We start from the raw sequence: 27199 nt of genomic DNA, 5'->3' as shown, positions 1-27199 counted from the left end.
CTTGAATCCCTTGTCAAATATTAGTTGAAGAAGATACATGCTTGGTTTATTTTTGGGCTGTCAACTCTTTTCCACTAATCTCTGTGTCTCTTTTTATACCAGGGCCATACTGTTTTGATTTCTGCAGATTTATAGTACACTTTGAAACCAGAAAGTATGATGCCTTCTGCTTTGTTTTTCTTTCTCAGGATTGCTTTGGCTATTAAGGGACTATAAATTTTGAATTGTTTTTTTCCTACTTCTATAAAAATGTCATTGGAACCTTGATAGGGAATTCATTGAATCTATAGATGGCTTTTTGTAGTGTTGACATTTTAACAATATTCTTCCAGTGTATGAACACAGGATACTTACCATTTTTTTGTGTTTTCTTCAATTTATTTTGTCAATATCTCATAGTTTATAGAGGTTTCTCCCCTTTTTGGTTACATTTATTTCTAAGTATTTTATTTTCTTTGATGCTATTGTAAATTGAATTGGTTTTTCTTCATCAGATAATTTGTTGTTAGTGTATAGAAATCCTACTGATTATTGAATGTTAATTTTGTATCCTACAATTTTACTGAATGCATTGGTTAGACGAATTAAACTAATTCAACTAATGACTTCAATAGGATTTCTACAGTTTATACTTTTACTTCTCTTTCCCCTTACATTTTAGGATAGTGATGTTACAATTTACATTTTTTATATTGTGTAATAACAGACAATTTAAGTTATGGTTATTTTACTATATTCATTTTTTAACTTTTAAAGTAGAGTTGTAGGTCCACCTAGGTGGCTCAGTCAGTTAAGCATCTGACTTCAGCTCAGGTCATGGTCTCATGGTTTTTGAGTTTAATCCCTGTGTTGGGCTCTGTGCTGACAGCTTGGAGCCTGCTTCTGTCTATGTCTCTGTCTCTCTCTGCCTCCCATCCCCCCCAAAAAACCTAAATATTAAAAAATATTAAAGTGGAATTGTAAATGAATTTTGCACTACCATTACCAAATTACAGAATTATTAACTATGTGTTTACCATTACCCATGAGTTTTACAATGCATTCTTAAAATGGTATGATGTTAATAAATCTTTTATTTCCAATCAAAGAACTCCCTTTTAGATTATTGTATAGCAAGTCCAGTGGTGATGAACTCCTTCTGCTTTTATCTGTTTTATCCCTCCTTCGTTTCTGAAGGACAGCTTGGCTGGTATAGAAATATTGGTTGAGTTTTTTTTTTTTTTCAGTATTTTGAGTATATAATTTTATTGTCTTCTGGCCTGATGAAAAGTTTCTATAGAGAAATCCACTGATAGTCTTTTGTAGGTTCCCTTGCATGTACTTCTCTATTTTTCTTTGCTAATTTTAAACTTGTTTTTTTGGTCTTTGACATGTCTTTTAAATATATTTGATATACAATGTTACATAATTTCAGGAGTACAGCATATACAAAGTATATACATTATACTATGTTCATAAGTATGAATTTCAGCTGGTCCCATAAGACACTACCATAACACCATATTCCCTGTGGTTTACTTTTTGTCCCTGTGACTTATTCATTCCACTAATGGACCTCTGTATCTCCCATTCCCTTTCACTCATTTTGCCCATCTCCCTACCTCTCTCCCCTCTGGCAACCATCACCTTGTTCTGTATGAGTCTGTTTCTACTTTTCATTTGCTTTTTATTCATTTCTTCTTTTACATTCCACATGTACATGAAATTATATTGTATTTGACGTTTTCTGACTTACTTCACTTAGCATAATATCCTCTAGTTACATCATGTTGCAAGTGGCAAGATCTTAACAATTTTTATGGCTGTGTAATATTTCATTGTGTATACATACCACTTTTTTATCTCTTGACTGATGGTCACTTCGGTGGCTTTCATATCTTGCTATTGTAGATAATACTGCAGTTAATACAGGAGTACATAAATCTGCTTGAATTAGTGTTTTCATTTTCTTTAGGTAAATACCCACTAGTAAAATTACTAGATCATATAGTATTTTTTCTTTTTCTTTATTTTTTAATTTTATATACATACATAAAATTTATTGTCAAATCGGTTTCCATACAATACCCAGTGCTCATCCCAACAGGTGCCCTCCACAATGCCCATCACCCACTTTCCCCTCTTTCTCACCCCCCATCAACCCTCAATTCTCACTATTTAAGAGTCTCTTATGGTTTGCTTCATTCCCTCTCTGTAACTTTTTTTTCCCCCTTCCACTCCCCCATGGTCTTCTGTTAAGTTTCTCAGGATCCACATACGAGAAAGAATGAAATCTGCCCATTTGTAGCAAGGTGGATGGATCATATAGTATTTCTATTTTCACCTTTTTGAGAAAACGCCGTACTGTTTCCACAGTGGCTACAGAAGTTTACATCCTCAACAACAGTGGTCTGGGGTTCCTTTTTCTCCATATCCTCACCAACAGTTTTTTTTGTTGTTTGTTTTTGTCTTTTTGATTCCAGCCATTCTGACTGGTATGAAGTAGTATCTCATTGTGATTTTGATTTGCTTTTCCCTAATGATTAGTAATGTTGAACATCTTTGATTTGACTATTGGCCACCTTTGTCTTCTTTGGAAAAATGCCCATTTTAATGGGATTATTATTATTATTATTTGGTTTTGAGTTGTATGCGTTCCTTATTGTGTATATTAACCACTTATCAGATATATCATTGTGAATATTTTTTCCCATTCAGTAGGTTGCCTTATTGTCTTATTGATGGTTTTCTTTGCATTGTAAACGCTTTTAAAATTTGGTGTAATTTAAATAATCTATTTTTTTTTTCTTTTGTTTCTTTTGCTTAAGGAGACATATCTAGAAAATGTGGCAAGGCCAATGTCAAATCACTGTTTTCTTGAGGATTTTCATTGTTTCAGCTCTCAAATTTAGGTATTTATTTTTTATTTTTGTGTATGATACCAAAGTGGTCCTGTTTCATTTTTTTGCATATGGATATGCAGTTTTCTCAGCACCATTTGTTAAGGAGACTATCCTTTCCCATTGTAACATTCCTGCCTCCTTTGTTATAAATTAATCATATAAAGGAGGGTTTATTTCAGGTCTCTCTCTTCAGTTTCCCTGATGTGTGTGTCTGTTCTTGTGCCAGCACCATACTGTTTTGATTACTATGGCTTTGTAGAGTATCTTGAAATTTGGGATTATGATACTTCCAACTTTGTTCTTCTTTCTCAAGACTGCTTTAGCTATTTGGGTACTTCTGTGATTCTGTACAAATTTTAGTATTATTTGTTCTAGTTTTGTGAAAAATGCTATTAGTATTTTGGCAGGGATTGCATTGAATCTGTAGATTGCTTTGGGTAGTGGGGACATTTAACAGTATTAGTGTTTCCAGTCCATGAGCATAGATTATCTTGACATTTCTTTGTGGAGTCTTCAATTTCTTTCATCAACATTTTATAGTTTTTAGAGTACTTGTCTTTCACCTCCTTGATTAAGTTTATTCCTTGTTTTTTTTTTTTTATTCTTTTTAGTGGAATTGCAAATAGAATTGTTGGCTTAATTTCTCTACTACTTTATTAGTGTATAGAAACATAAACACTTTTTGTGTATTGACTTTGTATCCTGCAACTTTACTGAATTCATATTTTGTGATAGTTTTTTGATGGAGTGTTTAGGGTTTTCTACATATAGTGTCAGCAAATAGTTTATGTCCTTGCCAATTTAGTTGCTTCTTTTTTCTTGTCTGAATAGTGTGGTTAGAACTTACATTATTATGTTGAGAAAACTGGAGAGTGGATGTCCTTGTATTATTACTGAAAAAGTTCTCATTTTTTAACCATTGAGTGTAATATCAGCTGTGGGTTTTTCATGTATGGCCTTTGTTATGTTGAGGTATGTCTCCTCTAAAACCAATCTGTTAAAAGGTTTATCATGAACTGATGTTAAATTTTGTCAAATGCTTTTTATGTATATATTGAGATGATAATCTCATTGTTATCCTTCCTCTTGTTGATGTTTATCACATTGGTTGATTTGCAAATATTGAAACATCCTGACATCCCTGAAACAAATTCCACTTAATTGTGGTGAATATTATATTGTTGAAAGTGATGTGCTAATATTTTGTTGACGATTTTGCATCAGTATTCATCAGAAATATTGGCCTGTGGTTTTCTGTTTTTGTAGTCCTTATGTGGTTTTGGTGTCAGGGTAATTAGGTATTTGGAAGCTTTTCTTCCTTTTTTATTTTTTGGGATAATTTGAGGAGAACAAATATGAACTCTGCTTTAAATGTTGGTAAAATTCCCCTGAGAAGCCTTCTGGCCCTGGACGTTAGCTTGTTTAGAGTTTTTGACTACCAATTCAATTTTGTTGCTACTAATTGGTCTGTTGAGGTTTTGTGTTTCTTTTTCATTCAGTTTTGGAAGAATGCATATTTATAGAAATCTGACCATTTCTTCTAGGTTATCCATTTTTTTGGCATATAATTTTTGATAGTATTCTCTTATCATCCTTTGTATTTTTGTGGTGTCCGTTGTTACTTCTTTATTTCTGATTTTATTTAGATTATATCTTTTTTCTTGATGGGTCTGGCTAAAGATATATCAATTTTGTTTCTCTTTTCAGTTCTTGGTTTCATCAGTCTTTTCCATTGTTTTTTGTCTGTTTGGTTTGTTTTGTTTAACCTTTGTTTCATTTGTTTCTTCTCTAATCTTTATTGTTTCCTTCCTTGTACTAACTTTAGGCTTTTTTGTTTTTCTAGTTCCTTTAGGCATAAAGTTATTTTGTTTATTTGAAATTGTTCTTACTTCTTCAGGTAGGCCTGTATCACAACTTTGCTCCTTAAAACTGCTTCTGCCAAATTCCAAAGTTTTTGGACCATTGTCTTTTCATTTGTCTCCATGTAGTTTTTGGTTTTCTCTTAATTTGTTCATTTACCAATTGGATGTTTAGCATGTTGTTCAGCCTCCATGTGTTTGTGTTTTTTGTTTGTTTTTTCTTGTGATTGATTTCTAGTTTCATACCATTGTGGTTGGAAAAGATACTTATGATTTCAATCTCAAACTTATTGAGATTTGTTTTGTGGCCTAACATATTATCTAAATTGAAGAATGTTGCATGCGCACTTGAAAGAATACACTTGTGTGTATTCTGTTGTTTTTGTGTGGAATGTTCTGTATTATTGGTTAAGACCATCCCTACTAATGTGTCATTCAAAGACATTGTTTCTTTATTAATTTTCTCAGGACGATGTATCCATTGATATAAGTGGGGTGTTAAAGTTGCCTGCTATTAGTGTATTACTGTCAATTTCTCCCTTTATGTCTGTTAATATTTGCTTTATGTATTTACATGCTCCATTGTTGGGTTCATAGATATTTACATTGTTGTAACCATCTTGGATTGATCCCTTTTGCCAGTCTTGTTACAGTTTTTGTTTTAAAGTCTATTTTGTGTGTTGTAAGTATTGCTACCTTGGCTTTTTTCCCCTTCCTTTAGCATATATTTTTTTTAATCCCTTCACTTTCAGTCTGTATGTGTCTTTAGGTCTGAATTGATTTTCTTGTAGGAAACATAGATGACCTTTTTTTAAAAATCCATTCTGCCACCCTGTATCTTTTAATTGGAACATTTACACTATTTACATATAAAGTAATTGTTTTATAACTTTAAGAGAGAGAGAATGCAAATGGGCAGAGGAAGGGGGAGAGAATCCCAATGCAGACCTTGATATCATGCACCATGAGAGATCATGGCCTAACTGGAAATCAAGAGAGGCCCAACTGACTGAGCCACCCAGGTGCTCCTCAAGTAATTATTGATAGGTACATACTTCCATTTTTTTAATTATTGTCTGGTTGTTTTTGTAGTACTTCTTTTTTTCCTTTATTCTCTTGCTTTTTCCTTTTGTGACTTTCTGTAGTGTTATTCTTGGATTTCTTTCTCCTTATTTTTTGTGTATCTTTTATAGGTTTTAGGTTTGTGCTTATCATGAAGGTCACTTATTGCGCCCTAAGTACATAGCAATGTAGATTAAGCTAGTGGTGACTTAACTTTTTTTTTTTTAATTTTTTTTAACGTTTATTTGTTTTTGAGACAGAAGGAGACAGAGCATGAACGGGGGAGGGTCAGAGAGAGGGAGACACAGAATCCAAAACAGGCTCCAGGCTCTAAGCTGTCAGCACAGAGCCTGACTCGGGGCTCTAACTCAAGGACTGTGAGATCATGACCTGAGCCAAAGCCAGCCGCTCAACCGGCTGAGCCACCCATGCACCCCAGTGGTAACTTAACTTTAACATATTCTTAAACAATTTTCTTGGGGCACCTGGGTGGCTCAGTCAGTTAAACATACAACTTTGGCTCAGGTCATGATCCTGTGGTCCTTAGGCTCAAACCCCGTGTTGGGCTCTGTGATGACAGCTCAGTGCCTGGAGCCTTCCTGGGATTCTGTGTCTCTGTCTCTCTCCCTGCCCCTCCCTCCCTCTCTCTCTCTCAAAAATGAACATTAAAAAAATAAAAATGAGGGGCACCTGGGTGGCTCAGTCAGTTAAGCATCTGACTTTGGCTCAGGTCATGATCTCACAGCTTGTGAGTTCAAGCCCCATGTCGGGCTCTGTGCTGACAGCTCAGAGCCTGGAGCCTGCTTAGGATTCTGTGTCTCCTTCTGTCTCTGCCCCTCTCTCACTCAGGCTCTGTTTCTCTTAAAAATAAATACACATTAAAAAAAAAAAGAAAAAATAATAAAAATGAATAAATAATAAAAGAACTTTCTGTACTCCTTTGTCCATGTTTTATGTATATCTTGTCCTATTTTACATATTTTTTCATAATTTTCTCTTAATTATGGCCTTTTCTTTTCCACTTAGAGAAGTCCCTTGAGCATTCCTGGAAGGCTGGTTTAGTAGTGATAAATTCCTTTAACTTTTGTTAGGGAAACTATACCTACCTTTAATTCTAAATGATAACCTTACCAGGTAGATGTTTTTGGTTGTATGTTTTTTTGTGTTTTTTTGTTTTGTTTTGTTTTCTTTTCTTTTCAGCTCTTTGCAGGTCACAGGGAGTGGCATGATATATTTCAAAGTTTCTGTTGGAAAATCAGCTGATAACCTTATGAAGTTTCCCTTTTGCTTTTTAATTCTCTCTTGATCTTTAACCTTTGACATTTTAATCATTATGTGTTGTGATTTAGACCTCCTTAGGTTCATCTTGTTTGGAAGTGTCTGTGCTTCCTAAACAGGGATGTATATTTCCTCTGCCAGGTCAGGGAAATTTTCAACTATTATGTCTTCAGTGATGTTTTATGCCCCTTTCTCTCTCTCATCTCCCTCTGAGACCCCTTGTAATGGCAGTGTTGGTTTGCTTGACATTGACCAAACTCAACCCTTAAGCTGTCCTTTTTCCTTCTGGTCATCATAGGTGGTGTCTTCCAGCTCAACTGGTCTGTTTTTCTGTATCTGTTAATTTCCTTTAGTATATTTTTCACTTTATTTTTTTTTAATTCTGATCATTTCTTTTCTGTCTTTTCTGTCTCTTTGTCAAAGTTCTCAGTTCTTCCACTATGCTCTCCATTCTGCTGAGTTTCTTTATGGAAGAGATAGGGGCCTGAAACCCACATGGGCACAAATTGGGAGTTCCCAGGGTTCTCCATGCCTAGGCCATGTTGGTTGGTTGGTTGAGCAGACCCTAAGCCAGCAGGTCTTGGAGCACTGTGCACCAAAAGTATCCTAGCAAGCCACCTGGAGACAAAGTGGTGTGGGCATGGAATGTGATTGATGCCAGTATTCCCTTGGTGGGAATACAAGTGAGTGCTAACCAGGGGTGTCCCAGTATGCCATGCTGGGGCCAGTCCGGTGGCATGCCCTGGTCTGGTGTGGGCTAGGGGCTTAGGGTTCACTGAGGTAGTAGGCCAGCTAGGGTGCCTGTATCCTTTTCCCATCCATTCTGTCATTGTGGAGGGGAACCTAAACCATGGTGCCCACTAGCCCCTTCAATCTGGAGAGAGTTCCAGTGGCTCTATGTCATTTGGAAGGGTTCCAGTGCTCGTCCCTTTATATTCTAGTTGCTCTTTTAAACCATGACTTTTTTTTTTCCTGTGCCCCCATGTGTCCAGGACTAGTGTTGGTTAGGGACCTAGGACTCACTGAGGTGGCTGACTAGCTATTGCACCTGGAACCTTGCTTCCTTCTGTGCTATTGAAGTGTTGAGGGAACTTAAACCAAGGACCTTTTCAGGACCTCAGACCCAGAGAGTTTCAGCACTTCCTCTGTCATTTGGCAAGTTCTTTATATTACAGTTGCCCTTTATAAACCCTGGCTTTTCTCTGTGCCCTAGAGCAGACAAATCTGCCTTCTCTCAGTATCATCTCTCCCTACAGTAGTTGGCAGTGTAGGGGATCAAGGTGCCCTTGGTACCATGTTTGTATTTCTCTTGTTGATTCTCTATATAATCTGTCTTGTGCAGAAGCTCTTGAGTCAGCATTCCATTTTTCTTCAGGATAAATTGCTTTACAAAGAGGTATAGATTTTTTGTGTCCATGGAGGAGGGGAGTTCATGGTCTTCTCGTGTCACCATCTTGGACTGGCATTCTTGTCGTTAAGTTTTGACAGTTTATTGTGTATCTCTATGAAGCATTTTTTGGGCTCAAAATATTTAGGTCTCATGGGCTTCTTAGATCCAGATGTCTATTTTCTCCCCATATTTCGGAAGTTTTCAGCCGATATTATGGTACATATACTTTTTGTTCTTTTGTCTTTCTCATGCCCTCTGGAATTCCCATAATAAGAACATGGTTCTTTTTCATTGTATCTCATAATTCTGTTGGCTTTCTTCACTCCTTTTCATTTTGTTCCTCTGATAATTTCAAATGTCCTATCCTACAAGTTGTGGATCCTTTCATCTGCATGGTTGAGTCTCCTTTTATAACTCTCTTTGGAATTCATTTATTTCATTTGTCAGCTTAAGAATTTTTTTGTTTGGTTTGGTGGTTTCTATTTAACTTCTTGTTTTCCTGATTTTGTTTAGTTGTCTGTGTGTTCTTATAATTCACTAAACTTCTTCAAGAGGATTACTCTGGATTATGTTTATAGATATCCATTTGTTTACAGTTATTGAAGCTTTATTAATTTCCTTTGGCAGTGTTACATTTACCAGACTTTTCAAGATCTGTGAATTCTTATGTGGTTATCTGCACATTTGAGTAAACATTCTCCTCTTCTGGACTTTGAAGGTTGGCTATATAGGAGACAGTTCTTCACCAGTCAGTTCAGTTTGAGTTTCTGAAAGTGTCTGTGGTAACATCCTTGGGCAGGTGGGTCCTGCCATTAGGATTTATTTTTGGAAAAGGCAATTATTTGAGCTCAGAGGTCAGGGTTGGGGATATGCTACTGGTCGAGAATAGTTGGAAACTACTTCAGGCTTGGTTCCATGCCCAAATAACTTTGTAGAATGGGCTCTATGGTTGCCAGGATTCTTTGCTTAGACTTATTAAATGGTTGTGATTGGGTACTATATTCACTGGTAGCTGAGGGTATGAATTTGCTTCCCTGCCCTGAGATGGCAACTCAGTGGGATCCAAGGCATACATAGTTCATTGTTTGGGTACCCCAGTCAGGCAAGAGTGTGCACTGGATATACTGGTCAGGTGAGGCCACTAGTTTTGTTCTGCATATGGAAAAGCTAGGAGTTCTGTCTGTTCAAGTGCCACTGTAAGCAGTGCTGTTAGATGAGCCACACAGCTTCCCAAGTACTCTCACAATTGTCAGATGGGCTGAAGCTGTATTCAATTGTAAGAGGGACTATGAATTAGTTCTCTTGCATAGGCTTACTGAGATAAAGGGCTCAAAGACCACTAAGCTTCTTTGTGGTGATGCACATTCCATGTTCCCTTGGCCCAGTAGTGCCACGGGCTTTAGTTTGTGGGTGATCAGCTCTGTCTGCTGTCAGCTCAAGCATTGGTCAATTACACAATATTTACGTATTCTTCTCAGACTTTCTGGTCAAAATGGGGTTAAGAAGCATGCTCTATAGTGAATAGGGCTATGACACCTTTCCTGCCTGGGGAGAACTGGTAGGCAAGGTCAGGAGCTACACCCAGTGATGGATGATGCTATGAATTAACTCCATGCCTGGAGGTAGCAAGAAAACCAACCCACCATACTCGGTACTGGCTTTGCTCTGACGGTTATTGACTATTGCTGACTATATATATGTGTGTGTACACATGTATATACATGTGTGTATGTGTGTGTCTGTGTCTATATGTGTGTGTGTGTGTATAAAATTTGAACAGTGAGTACTCTAGTTGTGGGAAGAATGCATGCAAGAGTAAGCTCAGTTACTAATTGACATTGTAGAGTTTGCAGTATGAGCAGAAGAAATTTCAGGTAAGTGTCACAGGAACCCACGGAAGACCATGAATGCACCAAAACGAGAGAGCTTTTTGTTACACTTTACTGGCAGTTGACAGTATTTGATATTTGCAAATCAGGACAGCTTGATTAATGCCTTGTTTCAGGAAACTCACTCCAAATTCTATGTGGAGGATGAACTAGTGGGATTTGGGGTGATGCAGAGATGAAAAGGCAAAGTTATAGAGACACAGACACTAGGGAGAAGACTACTGCAATAGTCACTTCCTGGTGATAAATGATAGGAGGGAAAACAGAATGAAGGATACATATGGGAAATATTATTCCAATGCAGACTCAGTGGGAATAGGAATTGCTCATGAGTATTTCTAGGTGAGGGTAATAAAGAGTAAGGGTAGATTCAGGCAGTCAGAGTAATGACTCCAAGACTGCAAATTTAGAAAGTAGGTGATTAGGATATTTTATCTTTCCAAGACATTGCCAGTTTTATGAGAACAAATGCAGTCACCTGTTAATGATAGTAATCCATATTTCATGAACTCATGGTTCAACATGACCACAGCAAAATAATTCCTCAGGATTGCTTCAATCCCTAAGGCAAATAGACTTTTGGAAGGCCTCTCTGCCAAATAATTTAAAAGTGCAGTCAAAACTAAATTCTACATTTTTTTTATTGTTTAAAGCAGGTTTTAAAGGGGCATATTAATTGGGGCTTTTCTATTTTTATTGAGATACAATTGAAATACATCACTTTATGAGTTTCAGGTGTAAAGCATACATATTTTGTGAAATTATTTCAGTAATAAGTTACCATCCAAATCTCATATGTAGACAATAAGAACTAGAAAAAGAACTTTTTTTGTAATAATAACTCAGAATTTATGATTTAACAATTTTCATATATACAACAGTATCAAAATGTATATTATAGCACAAGTACTTGTTTATAACTAGCAGTGGGTGTCTTTGACCACCTTGCTCCAGTTCCCTCTCTCTCCACCACTTCTGGTAACCAAAAATCTGATCTCTCTGGGGTTTTGTGTGTGTTTTAAATGTAAATGATGTAATTCAGTGCATGTATGTTTTTGTCTAACTTATTTCACTTAGTATAATTTCCTCAAGGTCCACCCATGTTGTTACAAGTGGCACAATTTTCCTGTTGTTTTTTTTTTCTGCTGACTAGTATTCCATTGTGTGTATATATACCAAACCCTCTTTACCTATTCATCCATCGATGGTCACTTAACCTAGGTCTTCACTATTATAAATAATACTTCAATGAACATGAGGTGCAGTTTCCTTTGGATATATTTGTAGAAGTGGTATTGCTGAATCGCATAGTTCTATTTTTAGTGTGTTTTTTTTTTAATTATGATCCCTCATTCTGTTGTCCTTAAGGGCTGTACCAATTTACAATCCCACCAGCAGTGCACAAGTTTTCCCCTTTAACTACATTTTCACGTTTTTTTTTTTTTCTTGTCCTTTCACTGATAGCCATTCTAGGGCAGGAGGTAATATCTCATTGTGGTTTTAATTTGCATTTCCCTACTGATGAGTGATGGTAAGATCTTTTCATGTGCTTCTTGACCATTTGCATATTGTCTTTGGTAAAACGCCTACTCCGATCTTTGGAGAATTTTTTAATAGGATTTTTATTTTTTGGCTATTGAGTTATATGAGTTCTATACATAGTCTGCTATCAAAGATGTTCTGCAACTTTTTTTTTCTTAATCTGTAGATTATTTTTTCATGTTATTGACTGTTTTTGCTACAGAGCTTTTTAGTTTGATGTAACCACAGTTCTTATTTTGTTATTTATGCATTAGATATCATATGCAAATAATCATTGCCAGACTCATGTCCGGGAGTTTTTACTATTTACTTCTGGAAGTTTCATGCTCTTACATTTAAGACATAAACTCATTTCAAAATAATTTTTGTGAGTACTGTAAAATAGGGGTCTAGTTACATTCTTTTACAGGTGAATATCCAGTTTTCTTGACACTGTTTATTAAAGACTATCTTTTTTCCATTGAATATTCTTGAGTAACCTGTCAAATGTTAAACCTATTTCCTGAGGTTATTTCTGGGCTTTCGATTCTGTTGCATTGATTTTTTTTTTAATATTTGAGAGAGAATTCATGCACATGAGCAGGGTAGGGGCAGAGAGAGGGAGACAGAGGATCTGAAGCAGGTTCTGCATTGACAGCAGAGAGTCTGATGCAGTCTCAAACTCAGGAAATATGAACTCATGGGGCACCCGAGTGGCCCAGTCGGTTAGACGGCTGACTTTGGCTCAGGTCATGATCTCATGATTCATGGGTTCAAGCCCCGGGTGGGGCTCTGTACTGATAGCTTGGAGGCTGCTTCGGAATCTGTGACTCCCCCTGTCTCAAAAAATAAATGTTAGGTTTTTTTTAAATAATAATAAAAAAAAAGAAATGTGAGATCATGACCTGAGCCAAAATCAATGCTGAACCCACTGAGTCATGCAGGTGCCCCTGATCTGTCTTTTTAAAGTGAATACCATACTATTGTGATGACTGTAGCTTTGTAAAATAGTTTGAAATTAGAAGTCTGATGCCTCCCACTTTGTTCATCTTTCTCAAAATTGCTTGGCAATTTTGAATCATTTATAGTTCCATATAAAGTTAAGGATTGTTTTTCTACCTCTGTAAAAAATGCCATTGGTTCTTGGTAGGGATTGCATCAAATCCATAAAATGGCTTTTGGTACTGTTGATATTTTAACAATATTCTTCCAATATATGAACACAGGATACTTTGCATTTATCTGTGTTTCCAGGGTGTAGAGCTCTTTTATCTTCTTTGTTAATTTTTTTATTTGAAGGTATTATAAAAGGGGTTGATTTCTTTTTCATATAATTCACTGATGAATAATCCTAACGATTTAGGATTTTCAGTATATAAAATCATATTATCTACAAATATAGACTATTGTACTTCTTCCTTTTTAATTCTGGTGGCTTTGTTTCTTTCTCTCGCCTGATTTCTCTTGCAAGGATTTCTAGTACTATGCTGAATAGCAGTGGGGAAAGTGGGAACCCTTGTCTTAGTTCTGATTTTAAAGGAAAAGCTGTCAATTTTTCTCCACTGAGTACAATGATAGCTGTAGGATATCACATATGGATTTTAGTATGTTGAGATTCATTCCTTCTATATGTAACTTGCTATTTTTTACAATTGTAAATGAAGCTTCATCAGATACTTTTCATTCATCTATTGAGATGATGGGATTTTTTTTCTTTCATTACAGTGTGATGTAATTGATGTTGAACCATCTTTGCCTCCCAGGTATCATACCCACTTGATCGTGGTAGATGATCCTGTTAATGGACTTCTCAATTCAATTTATTTTAGTTTTTAGTATCTAATATTTTATTGAGAATTTTGGCATCTGTATTCATCAAGATTGATACTAGTTTTCTGGTAGTGTCCTTTTCTGGCTGTGTTATCAGGGCAATACTGGCCTTCTAAAAAATGGGACTGTCTACTGCTCTTTGCAGTACTCTTATTTAATAAATTTCATCATTGAAGACTCTTGCTCCTGGGCTTTGTTTTGTTGGGAGATTTTTATTTCTTGCTAATTCAGTCTTATAGGTGGTATGTTTCTAAAAATTCTTTCACTGCTTCTACATAGCTCAGTTTGTTGGCATATAGTTGATCATGGTAGCCTCTTATCCCCTCTTATTGCTATCAGTTGTAAGGCTTTTTTTTTTCATTTTTTTCTTCCCTTGTCTAGATAAAAGTTCCTCAAATTTATCTTTTCAAAGAATCCCGAGTTTGGTCTTTTTCCTTTTCTGTTTCAATCTTTTTTCTTTCCTTTTGCTAACTTAGGACCTAGTTCTTTTATTTTAGTTCTTATTTTGTTGCATCCAGTTTTTGGATTTTAAGATACTTCTTCTTTGATCAAATAACTGTTTGGGAGTGTGTTGTTTAACTTGTTCATAAATATTCCTGTATTGAGTTCTAGTTTCATAACGTTGTAGTCGGAGAAGACACTTGGTATGATTTCAGTCTTCTTGAATTTGCTAAGACTTGTTTTGTGGCCTAACCTATGGTATATCTTATTCTATCATTGTATAGAAGGTTCTGTATGTATTGTTAGGTCCCTATGTTCTATAGTGTTTCTCAAATCCTCTGTTTTCATCTTGATTCTCTGGAATATCTACCCATTGTTTTAGTGGAATATTGAAGTCCCTAAATATTATTTCATTACTGTTGTCACCTTTTGTTACTTTTTGCTCAATATATCTACATGATGGGATGGCTTCTTTTACATTATGTAATGACCTTTACCTAAGTTCCGGGGTTTTTTGTTTTCTTTTGTTTTGTTTTTAATTACCATTTGCTTTGCTTGAAATACCTTTTTCCATCTTTTCAATCTCAGTCAATGTGTCTTTAAGGTAATTGCGTTTTCATGTAGATAGCATATTGATGTATCTTACTTTTAATCCATTCATTTTATATCTTTTTCATCTATTTTTATTTGAAGTAATTACTTATAGTAAAGATGGTCAAGTCTGCTTTTGAACCTATTGAAAGTTAATGGATTCTTCAGTTCTGAGACTTTATGGTTTCTGTTTCTTTGTTGAACTTCTCATTTTGTGTTAGGCATTGTTTTCCTAATTTTGATTATGTGTCTTCATGTTCTTGTAGTTCACTAAACTTCCTGAAAGCATTATTTGGAATCCTATGACAATTCATCGATCTCCATTTCATTGCAGTTATTGGAGCTTTATTCATTTCTTTTGGTGGTGTCATCTTTACCTGATTGTTGGGGGGTTCTTGATCCCTTATGTAAGTATCTTAATAAGAAGGTTGCTCTTCCAAACTTTGCTTTATCATAAATAGTCCTGTGCCAATCAGTTTGGGTTCTTGAAGTATCTGCTGGTAGTGTCCTTGGCCATGGGGGCCTCTTACTATTGTCTGTTTTTATGCAAGCCAGTTGTTTACTCCCACCCTTGACCTCAAGATTAAATGCAGTTGATTAGATATTTGGCTTGGTTACCTGCCCCAGTGAGGCTGAAGAATGGTCTCACTGGTTTGGGGGGTTCTTTCATATGGTTACTGGATGGTTGTGCCTGGGTACTATAGCCAACATGTGGTGGTACACTAAGCTTATTTTCCCTGCCATGGCCTGGGCAACAGGACAAGAGCATGACTAGTTTGTGTTGCTTCTAGGTATTTTTGTCAGCCCTTGTGGTCAGCTGGGGCAAGGTTGGGTTGCAGCAGGTTTGACCATCATCTAGCACCTTTGCATGGGCAAACCAAGCTCTAGGGCCAGTAAAATTCCTTGAGGATTTGAATCAGGCAGAAATGATTGCACTCATTTCCCTGGTCAGAGTGCACCATTGACTTGGTTCTGCAGTTAGCTGGTTGGGATACTTCCTGAATGAACTCACTCTGCCAAGAAAGGAGTGTGGCTATTACAAGCCACTCCCGCTTCCTCAGTCATAGGCAGATTCCCCTCAATCCATACAGTGCAAGACCCCAGTCGGATGTTACCCAGCCTGATGTCACCACTAGGCTATTATTTTTTTCCTCTAGCAGGACCAGAGGCTCAGGGCAGACCTCTCAGCATGGTACTGCACTGAACTAGCAGACAGGTGATAGAGTCACCCTGTAGCTGCTTCTCTTAACTTTCTAATAGAGTATCCCCTCATCTCTTTGATGCATGAGGGTACTTCAGGCCCATTCCTCTGTTCTAGGATTATCTTAGGGGTGTCTTGTCCATGAATACTCTTGTAAGGGAGAGCAAGGTCAGGAACAACTGATGTCACCCTCTGGGTGATATCATTCTTCCTATTGGGTGGGTGTTAACAACCAAAAAATCGTTTAAACATTTCAATACTCTGGCTAACAATGAATAAAAAAATTGTTTTTACCTACAATCCCATCCTGCAGGGGAAATTACTAATTATTAAAATAGGGCATCCTCAATCATACATGTATAATAATGTATATATGCATAATTAAAGAATGCTTTTGATAGTATATTAAGCTAAAAACCCCGTACCTCACTATTACCACCCGTACACATACCTGTATGTTTAAGAATTGGTTTTGGGTGAGAAGCAAATTTGGAATTTGTTTTTAAGTCCAAGGGAAAAGAGGATAAAAGATGGAGCACCAGAATGAACTGAAAAAGTGTCTCATGGGGTAGGAGAAAAGATCTTCCTTGAGATTCGAGGACTCAAGAATAAGTAAATCAAGAGGGAAGAGGTAATTGACTATGTTAAATGCTGGGAAAAGTAAGATGAAGACCACATATTGATCATATTGTCTTCTCTTAATTGCTTCTGCCTTTGGAATTGTGCTTAGAAGAACCTTTACTACTCTTAAATTATATTACTTGCATACTTATCTTTTCTTTGGCTTCATTTTTTATATTCAAATCTATAATCCAGCTGTACTCTACTTATGATGTAATAATTTTCATATAAGCACATTGTTATCCACTTATTGCATAATTTCTTTCCTCACCAGTAGCAAATGTCCAGCTATGACAAGTGCTATATTTTTACATTTTTTTTTCTCACATAAGACAACTGTGGCTTACCAGGGTTAGATCAGTTGTACAAAGCTTCCTGTTTGAAATATTGTAGAACCAGGATAACAACTTAGGTTATCTTGGCTTTTCATGTCACTTTGGCCTGTGTATTTCATACAAGTGTAATATGTCAATGAGACTTAGATTTTAAATCTAATACAAATTTATCCAAAACCTCATCCTTAAAAATTTACAAAGGATTGACTTAAGAATATCCTATTTCCATTAACAAATTGTATAAAAATGAAAGTTGTTTATTTTCTTTCTGTTATGGCTTACAAATGGAGATTTCTACCCTGGATGAGAATTATTTTTTCTTCCTGATTTTGAATTCTTCCTTGTATTTTATCAATCTTTTTCTCTCTTTATTCACAAATTGAGTTTCCCCAAGGCTCATTTCCTCATTAATAAGTATTTAGTTGGGGAAAAAACTTTTCTTACAGGATATGGAAAATGTTTACAACATCAATTTCCTGAGGTAAAAAGTTGAGGTTTGAAAAGGATGCTTTGAGAATTAGATTCCTTTTACTTTGATCGCATAATAACTACAGATAACTAAATAAAGCTCACATTTCTTAGTAAATGTTTTCAGTTCAGTAAACATTCTTAAAGGAAACATTTACTTCAATAACCAAAACCCACTGTTTTCATTGAAGGTCTAAATTAAAAAAATACTGTTTCTATTCTGTAAGAAAAGAAAATCCTATTTCTTTTTCTACATAGACATTTTGGAACACTTCCCCTTGAAAATACACAAGACTTTATGGATAACAGACCTTCAAGTGAAATGTATTAGTATTCATATCAGCTGTGAGAAGGCCAACAGTTTTCCATAGCTGAATCTACTAAAAAAATGAAATATGACTTTATTATTTTTTTCCTACTTTATTTTTGACTCATTTGCTTAAATCTGAAGGCACTTATGGATCTCCACTGTGTCTGAGACTATGTTTGCCAATGTGGTTATGGTGTTTGCTTATTGAAAATCATGGTATTTACTGCAGCTATGGAAACAAATAGTGTATTCCTATCTGAAATTCTAGGTGAGTGTGTTCATTTTTGATAGGGGTAGGAAGAGGTTACTAAATTAGGAAGAAGTTGAAAAATAAAAACAACATTAGGGGAGAGGCAGATGAAGAGTAGCTTCTCTTGGCCATTTGGCCTGAAAAGGAAGTTGAAAAGAGGACATTTGTAAGGAACTATGTTCATTATTGTTCCCTTCAATCTTGTTGCACAATGTTAGATAAGCAGATAAATGTGTTGATTTACTTACCTTCTTAAAAAAAATCTTGCTGTGGATTTATTGAAGCTAACTTCTTCAAGTGCTAACTTTATATTCTTGCATGACAAAAATAGGCTGGAACTGAGTTCTGGAAAGAAGACATGCCCTAAACTCTGATTTGCATCTTGTATCCCACTTATTTAACCCCGGGAAGAATTTGAGTTTTAGAATCCTGATCTAAATTTTTTAAATAGATTGTAGTTGCATGGGATAAGAAAGAGTAAACTCCTTACTAATCCAGAATTCTAATGGAGTCTGTGGTCTTTAGATTAGTTGGAATTGGGGGTTAAAATGAATCAAAGCAGTATATCTGCACATGTATATTTATGATTACCTCTCTGTATACTGTTTTAACCTGCAGGCTTTTTACACAAATCTTTTTTTTTTTCAATTAAAAAAAAAGAAATCATTAAAACTTGGGGGAAAATGAGTATGCATATGCAGTGTAAGATTATATGAGGATCACTTGGGGTTCTATAAATGAAAAGGGTGAGAGAGGCAGGGGATTTGTAATTTCACATTCAATGAAAATTTTTGAGGAAATTAAGTGTCCATATTTCAACACATACACAGTGCAAAATGCAAATATAATGCAAGGAAAAGAGTGCTAATTAAGAACAACAGGCCTGGTAATTGTTTTCAGCAGAGTCTCCCACAGAAAATATGGAAAGGCTGATAAAAATGATGCATATATACAAAGCACAAGCCTGTGGAGGATGAACCCTAAACTCAGTGTCTTGCACTATAGTATGGGAGAGTGGCGTGGGTGATTTGTTTAAAGTTAAAGAGAAGGAAGAAATATGACAAATTAACACGTAAGGACATTTGTCTTCATATTTTGAAAATTTATGGAAACATATTAGTGAGGAATAACTTTCTAAAGGAAGATTTTGAATTTACCACAAAAAGAAATAGTTCTATGTGAGAATAACCAGAACAAGAGTGGGTTTAGGGGTCGTCACTGTCAAAATGGTGACATAGTTCTACTTGTGAGAGAAAGCAAAGTCAGGAATCACCTAACAACTATTCATGGACAAGAAACTACCGAAAGAATTGTAGAACATAGGAATTAGGCTGAGGCACCACCATCCACTTGAGAGACCAAAGACAGACTATATTAGAAGGGTAAACTGAACAGCTACACGATGAGCACATTTCCCCTTTCTAGGGCTAACACAACACCATGCAACAGGTCTTCTCTCATTCCTCCAGTGGGAAGACAGAGCCTATGTGTCACTTCCAGTCACCTTTCTCCCAGCATCGTGAATGCCTCTAGCCTCTGCTCTGATTTCACCTTACAGAGCTCATAGTGGATGCTTCAGGGATTAATCCCTGGGAATCTAATTGTGCTAGAAAGAAACAGCTTCCAACAAACAGTACATGGATCTTAGCAGGCTGAGTTTCTAATCCTATAGTCCAAGTACTCGTCCCAATTAGTTTTCTTCATCTGCAGATCCAAGCTGGTGATATGCTTTAACCAGGGAAGTCAGTGGGGGTACAGGTCTGACTATTCTGAGCCCCCAAATGAAGAGTTTTGCTTGCTCTGGAGCCTGGTCTGCCCATGTCGAGGCAGAAGAGCTGAGTCATAACCTCACTACCTACTGATAATGATTTCTGGCCCCCACAATTAGGAAGAATATTCAGGAAATTGAGATTCCGAAGTGGGCCATCACAGACCACCCAGTGTGGCACAAACAACATATGACAGTAAAAATGAGAACACCTACAAACTATAAGGCAAGCAAGTGGACAGAGCTAATTGCACACCCAGCACAGCCAGTGGCTCTATTCAGCCATGGAACATGGCATAGGTCTCCTTGTGTCAAGACAACATTTCAAAGGTACAAAGATAACATACCAAAATTTGTGTGACAGAGCAAAAGCAGTCCTAACAAGGAGGTTCATAATGATAAATATTCTAATTTTAAGCTTCAAGCAACTAGAACAAATTAAGCTCTCCTAAGTAGGGAATGAAGAAACAATAGAAAAAATAGATGTAATTAAGAGCTGATTCTTTGAAAAGATAAATGAATTGATGGACCTTTACCTAGACTGAAAGGAAAAAAAAAGACTGAAAATCAGCATTGAAAGAGGAGATACTAATCACCAATACTACAAAAAAATGCAAAGGATTAGAGGGGCACCTGGGTGGCTCAGTCAGTTGAGCATATGACTTCAGCTCAGGTCATGATCTCACATTTCACGGGCTTGAACTCCTCATTGGGCTCTCTGCTGTCAGTGTGGAGCCTGCTTCAGATCCTCTATCCCACTCACATTGTCTCTTTTCCTCTCTCTCAAAAATAAACATTTTTTTGAAAAAAGGATTAGAGACTACTATGAATATCAAAAAATGAACGACCTGGAAGAAATGAATTCCTAAAGACATATATAACCTACCAAGACTTAGTTACAATGAAATTGAAAATCTGAACAGACTAATTACTATTAAGGAGAATGAACCAGTAATTAGAAACCTCTCAACAAATAAAACTCCAGGGGCACCTGGGTGGCTCCGTCGGTTAAGCGTTTGACTTCGGCTCAGGTCATGATCTCACAGTCTGTGAGTTCAAGCCCCACGTCGGGCTCTGTGCTGACAGCTCGGAGCCTGGAGCCTGCTTCAGATTCTGTGTGTCCCTCTCTCTCTGCCCCTCCCCTGTTCACTCTGTCTCTCTCTGTCTCAAAAAGAAATAAATGTTAAAAAAAAATTTAAAACAAAAAGGTCCAGGACCAGATTGCTTGAGTGGTGAATTTTATCAAACAATGAAATAAGAATGCTAGCCCTTGTCTAAGTGTTCCTAAAGCTATAAAAGGAAAGAAATATTCCAGACTCATAATGTGAGGCCAGCAGTATCCTATATAAAAACCAGATTAGAGGCCACAAGCAAAGAAAATTACAAGCCATATCCCTGTAAACTGAAATGCAAAAATCCTCAACAAAATATTAGCAAACTACATTTAACAACACATCAAAAGGATCACATACCTATTCAAGTGGGATTTATTCCAGGGATGCAAAGATGGTTCAACTTTCACAAGTCAGTCAACATGATATACCATATATACACAAAGAATGATAAAACACATCTTATCTCAATAGATGCAGATAAAGCATTTTACAGAACTTAACATCCGTTTATAATAATTATCAACAAAGTAGGTGTAGAATAAAGAGAACTCCATAAAGACCACATATGACAGCCCCACAGCTAACATTATACTAAATGGTGAAAAGTTGAAAGCTTTTTCTCTAAGATTAGGTATAAGACTAAGATGCTCACTCTCTTGATTTATATTTAACATAGTACTGGATGTCCTAGCCAGTGTAGTAAGGCAGGAAAAACAAAATAAAAGGGATCCAAAGTGTAAAGGAAGAAGGAAAAGTGTCCCTATTTGTAGATGACCTACCACATATTGAAAACTGTTAGAACCAAAACGATTAAACCAAGGACTCAACCAAAAAAAAAACTTTTAGAAATAATAAATTCAATAAAGTTGCAGGATACAAAATCAATGTACTAAAATATGTTGCATATCTACACATGAATAACAGAAATTAGGAAAATCTTATTTACAATTATATCAAAAAGTATAAAAATTAGGAATAAATTTAACCAAGGAAGTTAAAGGCTTATACACTGAAAACTATAAGATAGTGATTAAAGAAATTAAAGAAGATACATCTAATTGGAAAGATATCCCATGTTCATGGATTATAAAGTTAATATTGTTAAAATGTCTGTATTACCCAAAGTGATATACAGACTCGTTTTAATCCCTATTAAAATTCTAATGGCATTTTTCATAGAACGATTTTAAAATTTGTGTGGATCCACAACTCGTGCAACCACTGTGGGAAACAATATGGAGGTAATTCAAAAAGTTAAAAAGAGAACTACCCAAAATCCAGCAATCACATTACAGTTTATTTACTAAAAGAATACAAGAACACTAATTCAAAGGGATATAGGCACCCTTATATTATAGTAGCATTATTTACAATAGCCAAGATAGGGAAGCCTCTCAAGTGTCCAACGATTAATGAGTGGATAAAGATGTGGAATATGTATGTACGTATGTAGGTATACACACATATAATAAAATACTATTCAGCCATATAAAAGAACGCAATCTTACCATTTGCAATGACATGGATGGAGCTAGAGAACATAATGCTAAGTGAAGTAAGTCAGAGAAAGAAAAATAACCTATGCTTTCACTCATACGTGGGATTTAAGAAACAAAAAAAATGAGCAAAGGGGAAAAAGAAAGACAAACCAAGACACAGATTCTTATTATAGAGAACTGATGGTTACCAAAGGGGAGGTAGGTGGAGGATTTGGTTAAATAGGTGATGAGGGTTAAGGAGCCACACTTGTCTTTATGAGCACTGAGTGATATATGCAAATGTTGAAACACTATACACCTGAAACCAATATAATACTTACATATTGGGATTAAAATAAAAACTTTTTTTAGGAAAAAGTCTGGAAAACCTCCAAAAGCATGGAGGGTAAAGAACACCCTACTAAATAATTAATGGGTCAACCAGGCAATTAGAGAAGAAATTTAAAAAAATATATGAAAACAAATGAAAATGAAAATACAACAATCCAAATGCTTTGGGATGCAGCAAAGGCAGTCCTGAGGGGAAAATACATTGCAATCCAGGCCTATCGCAAGAAAAAGAAAAATCCCAAATACAGTATCTAACTGCACACCTAAAGGAAATAGAAGCAGAACAGCAGAGGCACCCCAAACCCAGCAGAAGAGAAAGAATAAAGATCAGAGCAGAAATAAACAATATAGAATCTAAAAAAACTGTAGAGCAGATCAATGAAACCAAGAGTTGGTTATTTGAACAAATAAAATTGATAAACCTCTAGCCAGGCTTCTCAAAAAGAAAATGGAGATGACCCAAATAGATAAAATCATGAATGAAAATGGAATTATTACAACCAATCCCTCAGAGATACAAGCAATTATCAGGGAATACTATGAAAAATTATATGCCAACAAACTGGACAACCCGGAAGAAGTAGACAAATTCCTAAACACCCACACACTTCCAAAACTCAAACAGGAGGAAATAGAAAGCTTGAACAGACCCACAACCAGTGAAGAAATTGAATCAGTTATCAACAATCTCCCAAAATAAGAGTCCAGGACCAGATGGCTTCCCAGGGGAATTCTACCAGACATTTAAAGCAGAGATAATACCTATCCTTCTCAAGCTGTTCCAAAAAATAGAAAGGGAAGGAAAACTTCCAGACTCATTCTATGAAGCCAGTATTACTTTGATTCCTAAACCAGACAGAGACCCAGTAAAAAAAGAGAACTACAGGCCAATAATGAATATGGATGCAAAAATTCTCAATAAGATACTAGCAAATCAAATTCAACAGCATATAAAAAGAATTATTCACCATGATCAGGTGGGATTCATTCCTGGGCTGCAGGGCTGATTCAACATTTGTAAATCAATCAATGTGATACATCACATTAATAAAAGAAAAGAACCACATGATCCTGTCAATCGATGCAGAAAAAGCATTTGACAAAATTCAGCACCCTTTCTTAATAAAAACCCTTGAGAAAGTCGGGATAGAAGGAACATACTTAAACATCATAAAAGCCATTTATGAAAAGCACGTATCTAATATCATCCTCAATGGGGAAAAACTGAGAGCTTTCTCCCTGAGATCAGGAACACGACAGGGATGTCCACTCTCACCGCTGTTGTTTAACATAGTGTTGGAAGTGCTAGCATCAGCAATCAGACAACAAAAGGAAATCAAAGGCATCAAAATTGGCAAAGATGAAATTAAGCTTTCACTTTTTGCAGATGACATGATATTATTACATGGAAAACCTGGTAGGTAGACTCCACCAAAAGTCTGCTAGAACTGATACATGAATTCAGCAAAGTTGCAGGATACAAAATCAATGTACAGAAATTATTTGCATTCTTATACACTAATAATGAAGCAACAGAAAGACAAATAAAGAAACTGATCCCATTGACAACTGCACCAACAAACATAAAATACCTAGAAATAAACCTAACCAAACATGTAAAATATCTGTATGCTGAAAACTATAGAAAGTTTATGAAGGAAATTGAAGAAGATATAAAGAAATGGAAAAACATTCCGTGCTCATGGATTGAAAGAACAAATACTGTTAAAATGTCAATACTACCCAAAGCTATCTACACATTCAATGCAATCCCAATCAAAATTGCACCAGCACTCTTCTCAAAGCTACAACAAGCAATCCTAAAATTTGTATGGAAGCACAAAAGGCCCTGAATAGCCAAAGTAATTTTGAAGAAGACCAAAGCAGGAGGCATCACAATCCCAGACTTTAGCCTCTTACTGCAAACCTGTAATCATCAAGACAGCATGGTATTGGCACAAAAACAGACACATAGACCAATGGAATAGCATAGAAACCCCAGAACTAGACCCACAAATGTATGGCCAACTCATCTTTGACAAAGCAGGAAAGAATATCCAATGGACGAAAGACAGTCTCTTTAACAAATGGTGCTGGGAGAACTGGACAACATGCAGAAGGATGATATTAGACCACTTTCTTTCACCACTCACAAAAACAAACTCAAAATGGATAAAGGACCTGAATGTGAGACAAGAGACCATCAAAACTCTAGAGGAGAAAGCAGGGAAAAACCTCTCTGACCTCAGCTGCAGCAATTTCTTACTTGACACATCCCCAAAGGCAAGGGAATTAAAAGCAAAAATGAACTATTGGGACCTCATGAAGATAAAAAGCTTCTGCACAGCAAAGGAAACAATCCACAAAACTAAAAGGCAACCAACCGAATGGGAAAAGATATTTGCAAATGACGTATCGGACAAAGGGCTAGCATCCAGAATCTATAAAGAGCTCACCAAACTCCACACCCGAAAAACAAATAACCCAGTGAAGAAATGGGCAGAAAACATGAATAGACACTTCTCTAAAGAAGACATCCAGCAACAGGCACATGAAAAGATGCTCAATGTCTCTCCTCATCAGGGAAATACAAATCAAAACCACACTCAGATATCACCTCACGCCAGTCAGAGTGGCCAAAATGAACAAATCAGGAGACTATAGATGCTGGAGAGGATGTGGAGAAACGGGAACCCTCTTGCACTGTTGGTGGGAATGCAAACTGGTGCAGCTACTCTGGAAAACAGTGTGGAGGTTCCTCAAAAAATTAAAAATAGACTTACCCTATGACCCAGCAGTAGCACTGCTAGGAATTTACCCCAGGGATACAGGAGTACTAATGCATAGGGGCACTTGTACCCCGATGTTTATAGCAGCACTCTCAACAATAGCTAAATTATGGAAAGAGCCTAAATGTCCATTAACTGACGAAGGGATAAAGAAATTATGGTTTATATACACAATGGAATGCTACATGGCAATTAGAAAGAATGAAATTTGGCCTTTTATAGCAACGTGGATGGAACTGGAGTGTTATGCTAAGTGAAATAAATCATACAGAGAAGGACAGATTCCATGTTTTCACTCCTATGTGGATCCTGAGAAACTTAACAGAAGACCATGGGGGAGGGGAAGGAAAAAAAATGGTTAGAGAGGGAGGGAGCCAAAACATAAGAGACTCCTAAAAAGTAAGAACAAACTGAGGGCTTATGGGGGGTGGGAGGGAGGAGAGGGTGGGTGATGGGTATTGAGGAGGGCACCTGTTGGGATCAGCACTGGGTGTTGTATGGAAACCAATTTGACAATAAATTTCATATTAAAAACATAAAAATAAAAACGTTTTTTAAAGCCCCAAGTAGTCCAAGTAATCTTGAGAAAGAAGAATAAAGGCAGAAGTATAATACTCCTTTATTTCAAACTGTCTTTTAAGCTTATACCAATTAAAAGAGCGGTATTGGCATAAAAACAGATGTATTGATCAATGGAACAGAAGAGAATCCAGAAATAAACCCACAAATGTAGGGTCAAATAATTTATGACACAGGAGCTGATAAATTAGTAAATTAGATATCCACAAACCACAGAATGAAACTACAATCTTATATAAAAAACAAAATTTTAAAATTGATTAAAGACTTAATGTAAGACATGACACCATACCATTTCTAGAAGAAAACATAGGCAATTATCTTTTTGACATGAGCCTTGGTGATCATTTTTTGAATCCAACAAAAGCAAAAATGAACAAGTGAGATTTCATTACACAAAAAAGCTGCTGCACAGCAAAGAAATCCATCAAATGGCAGCCTACTGAGTAGGCAAAAATATTTACAAGTTATGTATCAGATAAGGGACTAATAAGACAAAATATGTAACATATCTCAACAACAAAAACAATCTGATTAAACAAAGGGCAAAATATCTGAATAGACATTTTTCCAAAGACTACACATAGATGGTCACCAGGTAAATGAAGAGATCCTCACCATCACTAATTAGGGAAATGCTAATCAAACCAGAATGGGGTATCTACTCAGAGCTGTAAGAATGGCTATTATTAAAAATACAAGAAATAAGTGTTGATGAGGATGTGTAGAAAAGGTAACCTTCATTCCTGTCGGTGGGAAAGTAATTTGGTGTATACATTATAGAAAACAGTATGGAGGTACCTCAACAAAATTAAAAATATAACTACCATGTGATCCAACAATTCCACTTTGAAGAAGTGGAAGGAAGTTATCTGAAAAAAAAATAAAATTATTAACATGAAACGATTATATATACACCACCATGTTCACTGTATCATTATTTACAATAGCCAAGATATGGAAACAACCTGAGTGCCCACTGATGGATTAGTTGATAAAGATGTTATACATATGATAGGATATTATTTAGCCATAAAAAGTTAAAATGTGCCATTTGCGGCATGGATGGATTTCAAGGGCATTTGCCAAGTGAAGTAAGTCAGGTAGAGATAAATACTGTGGAATGTAAAAAAACAAACAAGAAACCCTCATAGATACAGGAATATATGGGTGATTGTTGGAGATTACTGG

General features: G+C 36.2%; 1 protein-coding gene across 5 annotated transcripts in view; it reads left to right on the top strand.

The window, feature by feature from the left end:
- Positions 1-27199, top strand: part of HMGCLL1 (3-hydroxymethyl-3-methylglutaryl-CoA lyase like 1) — a 192731-nt gene that overhangs the window by 104607 nt on the left and 60925 nt on the right. Inside the window, exon 8 of one of the 5 annotated variants that reach the window (XM_019830746.3) lies at positions 16452-18428. The exons of the other annotated variants lie outside the window; for them this stretch is intronic. Within the exon in view, the coding sequence (XP_019686305.2) occupies positions 16452-16496 (45 nt within the window). The 3' untranslated portion in view covers positions 16497-18428. Of the gene's footprint in view, positions 1-16451; positions 18429-27199 lie in introns of those variants that run through there. 5 annotated transcript variants of the gene reach the window in all.

This window comes from Felis catus, chromosome B2 (assembly GCF_018350175.1).
Source record: "Felis catus isolate Fca126 chromosome B2, F.catus_Fca126_mat1.0, whole genome shotgun sequence".
NCBI classification, from domain to species: Eukaryota; Metazoa; Chordata; class Mammalia; order Carnivora; family Felidae; genus Felis; species Felis catus.
Note: the sequence above shows the minus strand (reverse complement) of the source record. Positions and strands in the feature narration are given on the sequence as shown.